Genomic DNA, 7,674 nt, shown 5'->3' with positions numbered 1-7,674 from the left:
TTAGACTTCTGATAATGATAGAATTTATAAGCAGAAACATAGTACTTATTTTTGTCGTTATCTAGTTTTTCTTTGTTGAGGACTTTATATTTTCTACATAGGATAAGTACTCTGCAATAATAATCTCCTCGTCCTCCAGAGTGGAGTCAAGGTAGTCTTCCTCGTGTTCTGGGATGTCTTCCAGGATTTCGTTGATGGCCTCAGTCTCCATGTCTTCATCAGTCGAGGCACTAGAAGTTCCTGTGACGACGCAGCACAGTGAGAAGTGAGTTAGACGACCAGACTCTTCCCGGGGCGACTGACGTCGGAGGTCCCCCTCAGACTGCCTGCTGCTGGCCACCCCGCCCCAGCAGCCTGCACGGCCAGGCCAGGCTCTGGGCAGCCTCGGCTCGAGGCCCCGGCCCCCGCCCTCAGACCTACCTGCAGAGTCAGAAGGGGACGTGGACGGTGTTGAGGAGGAGTCCTCCCCCGAGAGCTGCAGATCCGGAGGGAGGCTGCCTCCGTTGTGGGCAAGGGTCTGAGCCGCCAGCTGCACGTTGCCCCTGAACACTCTCAGCGCCGTGCTGGCCACCACGGCATCAAAGCCCATGTACACGAGCTAGGGGGGAGCACAGGGCGGGGGCGGTGATGGGTGACGGGCGACAGCCGCCACGAGCCCCAGCTCCACGACCGCACTCCCGACACCCACGTGGGCACGGCGAGGACAGCCCTTCCTGACAGGTCACTCTGCAGCTCCAGGGTGAGCGTGGGGCCTCCTGGGAAGGGGGTCGCTAGACCAGAGTCAGACTGGTCAGAGCCGCCGTGTCTGGACGGGCACCCCAACATCACTGAGGGCAGACACAGCGGGAAGCACCTCCGCAAGTGGCCACGGTGCACCTGCTCTGCGTGCGGGCACATGGGCGGGAGTGGCCGTCACTGTGACACAGCTGGATGGGTTTCACAGGACACAGGGACATCCGCTCAGGTCACAGGCTGAGAGCTGGGGCTCACATACACAGTGGCACGCAGGAAGAAGGGGAGGCAAGCAGAGGAAGGAATTTCCTGATGTCTTCTATTCTTCCTGCTCTGCCTCCCCCAGCCCCCGCTGCCACACGCCTGGACAGCCTTGCAGGGCAGGCAGGCTCCCCCGGGGCCCAGCACTCACCTACTCACCTCGTGTCCTGCCCCCGCCCTCATCACCCCAGCCACCCGCAGCCTCGTCGCTCACTTGGTCGATGTTTTCCTGGGAAGGGCTTTCCTGATGGCTGCTCTCAGGGTCCGAATCGTTCAACCACCACATCTGAGGGTTACTGAGGAGAATCTGAAAGCACAGGAGGACCCTTCACTCGTCCCTCCCTGCCATGTGGCGGGCAGCAGAGCCCCGGCTCCTGTCTACAACCAGGACAGGCAGCCGAGCGCAGGACACTGTGCTGTGGCCGTGCAGAGGGCGTCACGAGGCAGGGAAAGCCTGTGCTCCCAGGAGGCTCCCGGTCAAAGGCCACGTCAGAGCTGAGGGCGGAGGAGGAGGCGCAGTGACCAGGAAACACTCCCTCCTCCCCAGCAGCAGGAAGGTGAGGCAGGGGCAGGGAGGTATTCTGAGAGCAGAAAGTCTATCAGGGCTTTTTCTTTTTTGACAGGTAGAGTTATAGACAGTGAGAGAGAGAGACAGAGAGACAGGTCTTCCTTCTGTTGGTTCACTCCCCAGATGGTTGCCACGGCTGGCGCTGCGCCAATCCGAAGCCAAGAACCAGGTGCTTCCTCCTGGTCTCCCATGCGGGTGCAGGGCCCAAGCACTTGGGCCATCCTCCACTGCCCTCCCAGGCCATAGCAGAGAGCTGGCCTGGAAGAGGAGCAGCCGGGACTAGAACCCGGAGCCCATATGGGATGCCGGCGCCGCAGGCGGAGGATTAACCAAGTGAGCCACGGCACTGGCCCTCATCAGGGCTTAGACTTTGGAGCCGAGGCACGAAAAGCTGTGCACCGCAAGGCTTCCGAGGCGGCTCAGGGCTGCCCGCTGCTCTTCTAAGGTGCCGTGCTCTCTAGACTTAAAACGCCAAGCAGGCAGCAAACTTCTTTGACCCCTCGTGACATGATGCTCGCTCTTCACCTTAAAAACCCTTCTGTGGAGTTTCCCTGCGAACACGAACTCCTTCGAGCTTGGCTGCATGGGCTGATACTACTTATATAATTTAAAACGGTTTTAAGCCTTGCCAGTGACTTCGGATGTTGCGAATTTCTTATTTGTCCAACACAAAAAAATGAAAACTAGATGTTGCAATAACATCTTTTACATTAAAAAAAAAAAATACACGCACATACACAGAGACAAACAAAAATACTGAGCCATGGGGCTTTCTGGGGCACAGGACAGCAGTAACAGCTGAAGGCAGGGCAGGCTCCTGCTGCTATGGCACTGTCAAGGAGACACGTGCCCACGTGACGCCCACTTGCCTGTCTGGCCCTGTGTCCAGCCACAGTAGGTGTAGAACCTGAACCACAGCTCCCCAGCTGCCCAGGCCTCAGCCTCTCACACTGCCATGCGCCTGTCCACACAGCTGCTGCCACCCGCCCCCACACACCAAATGGGGGCCCCTAGCCCGTGTGTCCTGTGCCTGTCTCCCCTCACCTGCGGGCTCCCGAGGGCAGGTGTCTCCTACTTGGAGCTGCCGAGAGGCAGCGCGGCACCTGCCTCCACTGGGAACTCAGATGCAGGACGCGGGCCCAGGTAAAGTCGCTGCTGCTCTGGCCCCCAACCTGCTCTGTCACTTCTGAGGGCTTCCTGAAGCAGCCCTTTTCCCCACATGCGCTATGGAATAAACAAAACTGGAGACTGACATTTAAAAAGTGCACTGCGACTGAAACTACCGCCCTCCCCTTCCCCTGCGGCAATTCTGTCTATGTCACACTCCTGCTGCCAAGGGAAACCCTGCACAGAGCCCCGGTCTGCGGGCTCTGCCAGTGGGACAGGTGCCCCCTCTGGGCCAGGAGGCCTGGAGAACATGAGGGTGCTGACACCCACACCCAAGCCAGGAACCAGGAGGAAGGCCCACAGGACTAGGCTCCAAGACCCGCAGCAGGACGCCGGAGCGCAGGCGAGCGGTGGTCAAGGCAGGACATGCCCACTGTCAGGGTCAAGGCACTGACCTTCAGGGCTTCCTCCAGGTTCCCGCTGGCCTGATGCAGCGCCTGCTTGGCCGCGTGTGTAGAGTAGCCCATGCCCTTCAGGTTGTTGATGTTCTCCAGGCGGCGGCGCTTCTTCTCCTTCTCCTCTTTCCTGATCTGGGCCAGTTCCTTCAAGAAAACAGCAAAGCCCCGCTGAGTTAGGGATGTGACATCACAGAGAGCTTCCTCAACCCACGCTGTGGAGGAGGCTTCAGGTTGCCAGGCAAAGCGAAGAGCCAAACCAAAGAAGGGTGACGCTGTCTCTTCCTAGCTGGCCCAGGCAGACAGCAGGGGAACCACAGGGCATGGCCACGGGTGCTGCCCCTGAGGTCCAGACTTGGGGGGAGACTCCCGGCCATGCAGGAGTGGTGCCTCACAAGCCTGTTGGCTGGCATCAGATCCCAACAAGCTCTCATCACTGAGGGTGGAGCCTCTTCCAGACCTGACACACAGTCCAGGAAGTCGAGTTAGAATGTGGACTCTGGGGGCCGGTGCTGTGGCGGGGCAGGTAAAGCCTGCAGCGCTGGCATCCCATATGGGCACCGGCTCGAGTCCCGGCTGCTCCACTTCTGATCCAGCTCCTTACTAATGGCCTGGGAAAAGCAGCGAAGGGTGACCCAAGTATTTGGGTCCCTGCCACCTATGTCCCAGAAGAAGCTCCTGGCTCAGCCTGGCCCAGCCCCAGCTAAACTATGGACATCTGGGGAGCAACCCAGCAGATGGAAGATCTCTCTTTCTAGCTCTCCCTGTCTCTGTGACTTTGACTTTCAGATAAATAAATCTTAAAAAAAAAAAAAAAAGAAAGAGTAGACGCTGAATCAGCCACCAGCAGGGTAGCCTTCTTGGGGACAAAGGTCATTTTGTCCTCAACCTTTCTTCTCAGAGGCGCCTGGTGTTGCCACAGGAGCCTGAAAAGGCTGCAGAGGGCTCCTACCCTTTCCCCTCCTCCACCCAGCACAGTCAGGACAGTTTTATATTTGTAAACTGGGATGCCCATAAAAATATTTTAAAAAAAGACACAAGCTCTGCTTAACACATGCCACCCCTCTGCTCTCGCCAAAGTTTGAAAACCACTTATATTTATCCAACTGCATTTTACCAAGGAGGAGACGGAGACAAGGAATATTTCAAGAAAATTAAGTGACCCGGCCTGTCTCTGTACCTGAGGGCAACTTCCAACTGCTTGGAGTGGCCAGTCTTCCCCAGCTCCAGCCCCTGCCGCGTGGTGTGATGGGTCACACCATCTCACTCACTGCTCTCAAGTCTGCAGGGCTCCCTTCCACCTCCCCAGCTAAGCTCTAGGTCTTTCTGCTGACACCCAGGTCTCCAACTCCCTGGGCTCCACCCAGGCCAGCAGCGTGCCCTTATCCTGCTCAATGCATCAACCACACAATGCATCAAGCCAGCGAGACTGCTCCACACCCCCACATCTGACTTCTGGTCACACACACACTCACGTAAAATGTCTCCACCCACCCATCCTGTGTTTTCAGTCACAGTCCTTGCATTTTTATGTTAAAGGGCTCAGAGACATGCCTAACAGGTAAGCACAGAGAAACACACGGAGCAGACACAAGGTCCGGGCAAAACCTAAACACAGTTGAGACACCAAATTGGAGCCTCAAAGCATACTCCTCTTTAACTACAAATGTCTAAGTCAGTTTTTTCTTTTTTAATCACGTCCATGCACATCAGAAAATGTAAGTATTTTCACATGTATATGTGAATTTTTATTTATCTGGAAGGCAGAGGGACAAAGAAAGAGAGACAAAGATCTTCCATCTGCTGGGTTACTCCCGAAGTGCCAGCAACAGCGAGGGTTGGGCCAGGCCAAAGCTAGGAACTCCATCCAGGTCTCCTCCGTAGGTGTCAAGGACTCAAGTATCTGAGCCACCACCACTGCCTCCCGAGATGTGCGCTAGTAGGAAGCTGGAATGGGAAGCGGAGCCTGGACTTGAACTCCAGTGTGGGACGCGCGGTCTCAGCGCCATCTTAACCACTTTCCTTAAAAGCCCCTTTGACGGTCTGCCGCATAACCAACCCATGCATCCACTCTCTCCAGCACCAAGGAAGTGACCGCTGGCCTCTCCTGCCCCGTCCCACAGCCCCTCAGGCTCCTTCCTCCTCCAGGGCTTTCCCTGAGGACTCTGGGACAAGGACTGTCCCTCTGCAAACAGGAAAACAAGGAGAGACCTCCACGAGAAGAGTCTAGAGACGTTTATGGCCAGAGGGCACAGCAGGAAGGACCTAGGAGATAATCTACAACCGACTTCTTGTTTGGAGGTTAGGAAAACGGTTTTATTGCTGATGTTCCATCATTAACTCGCTTAAGTCCTCAGCGCCTTTCCTGTAAAACTAGCACAGTGGACATGAGGTCCCTTCCAACCACAAAATTCAAAATCCTAACGTTTTCTTAAATGTACTTAATTGTTTTAAATGTTCTCTTTTTTTTTTTGGTAAGCTGTGCTTTTATGACATAATTTGACCTTTTTCATTGACCTGATTTCACCCTTCCAGGCAAGGATGCACACCCAACACATCGTCATGGGGAACGCGGCTCCTGTAAACTGGCTTCCAGAAACACACTGTGGTGACAGACAGAGGGGGACTGAGGGTGTCACCTGCCACCACAGCACGAGTGCAGCCAAGGGAGCTTCACTGCTGAAAACTCCTGTAACTGGAAAGCTTAAGTCTCCCCTTTCTTCTTGACTATTTAATGCCTCCTAGAGATGATCTTTTTTTGTTGTTTGTTTCATACTCAAGGGAGCTAAGGCATTGTGCAAATAAAGTTTCACAACTCATGCCAGGACCCAGGCCTCCAGCAAGTGCTGTGGGGAGCACGTGAAGAGGCACCTCTCTGCGGTTGGTAATGTGAGTGGCGGCGTGATCCACGTTCCCGTCACATGCCCGCAGGCCAAGCCGGGCTTCCTGGGCCGTAAATCCCAACTGCAACAAGTTGTGAACTTTGGATGGATCGATATATAGTTCTTTGAAGAGCTGGCGTGCCTACAGACAGGGAGAAATTCAAGAATCATGTAACTAGAGCAACAGTAAAGTGTAACATAATGCTAAAGACTAAGAGGAATCAGACTACACAGCATGTGTGGTGTGTCAGATTTCACTGGTCATCCACAGTACAAATGGAAATAGACATCACTACTTCTGCTCCACAACCTATCCATGATCTAGCATGGGTATAACACGGGTATAACATGGGTTAGTGAATGGCATCCATGATCTAACATGGGTATAACATGGGTATAACACGGGTTAGTGAATGGCATCCATTAGCCCTTCCTTTTTGTAACGCAAGCCCTTGAATCTGAACTACGCACATGGCATTTCTCACCTTCCCTTGCCGCCCGCTGCGGCCTGGGGGTTAAGTCTCGGTCAATGGCTTGGAGCCAAGAATGGGAACAACTTTTGGATCGTCTTTCTGAAGAGGCTCATGCTGGACTCCCCTCTGGCCCCTCCTGCTGGTGGAAGAGGCACTGACAGGAACAGCCTGGGCCACCATTTACTGTGGCTTACAGAGCCACTCTGGGCTCTTCACTCTACACTGCTGGATGGGAGAGACCTAAACCACTGTGCAATGAAAGTCACTGTTTCTTTTTTTTACATTTCCTGATTACAGATTCCTGCCTGTACCTAACAAATACAGACATGTTATGATTTATGTGAGGGAGCGAGAACAGGAAACAGCTCCCTTTAAAACTGATGCCTACTTCTCTCTGGTCACATTTTATGCTGAGGTTATAAAATAGCACCGACTGTGGATTTAAAAAGCTGAAAAACGGTTCCAACTTTACTTCTCTTACCTTGTTGAGATACTCACAAGCCTCTTCACCATTCCCACTGTGATAGTTTCGGATACCTTGAAGCAAGTAGAGTCTTAAAAACAACACCTTTTCTTTACCGCAATTTCCCTAAAATTATTGGAGAAAAAAGGATAGAACTGTCTTAGTTCTAATGACAGGTCTTAACACAGCTGCAACTTTGTCCCTAAGGGGCAAAATGGTAGCAGTAAAATGCCCATAGCTTCACTCCTACTGGAGGCAAACACTGCGGACCCCCAAGCACAGGGACGCTCCTTGTACCACCCAGGGTAAAAATGGGGTCAGGGCAGCTGACAATGGCCCTTCTGGTCAGCAGAGAAAGATAAAAAATCCAAACCAGGCAGAAGATATTCCACACAGAGTTAAGACTTTTATCACTCATAGGAACAACAGAAAAATCCCTACTTTAGGGCAGACGGTGGTGTAGTGAGTTAAGTTACCACTTGGGATGCCTACACCCCACATCAGAGAGCCTGGGATTGAGTCCCGGCTCGGATTCTGGTCCAGCTTCCTGGCAATATGCCAGGGAAGCAGCAGATAATGGCCCAAGTACTTGGGCCCCTGCCAGCCAGGCCTGGACGGAGTTACTGGTTCCTGGTTTTGGCCTGGCCCAGCCCTGGCTGTGGTAGGCATTTGGGGAGCAAACCAGTGAATGGAACCTCTCTCTGTCACTGTGCCTTTCACATAAATAGATAAA

General features: G+C 53.7%; 1 protein-coding gene across 1 annotated transcript in view; it reads right to left on the bottom strand.

The window, feature by feature from the left end:
- NUB1 (negative regulator of ubiquitin like proteins 1) overlaps positions 1-7,674 on the bottom strand; it is a 30,722-nt gene continuing 23,048 nt past the window's right edge. The window contains exons 10-15 of the mRNA XM_062192877.1: positions 6,960-7,067; positions 5,995-6,147; positions 3,124-3,270; positions 1,208-1,300; positions 421-598; positions 1-240 (exon numbers count right to left, since the gene is read on the bottom strand). Of these exons, the coding sequence (XP_062048861.1) occupies positions 62-240; positions 421-598; positions 1,208-1,300; positions 3,124-3,270; positions 5,995-6,147; positions 6,960-7,067 (858 nt within the window). The 3' untranslated portion in view covers positions 1-61. The remainder of the gene's footprint in view (positions 241-420; positions 599-1,207; positions 1,301-3,123; positions 3,271-5,994; positions 6,148-6,959; positions 7,068-7,674) is intronic.

This window comes from Lepus europaeus, chromosome 5 (assembly GCF_033115175.1).
Source record: "Lepus europaeus isolate LE1 chromosome 5, mLepTim1.pri, whole genome shotgun sequence".
In the NCBI taxonomy this organism is placed as follows: Eukaryota; Metazoa; Chordata; class Mammalia; order Lagomorpha; family Leporidae; genus Lepus; species Lepus europaeus.
Note: the sequence above shows the minus strand (reverse complement) of the source record. Positions and strands in the feature narration are given on the sequence as shown.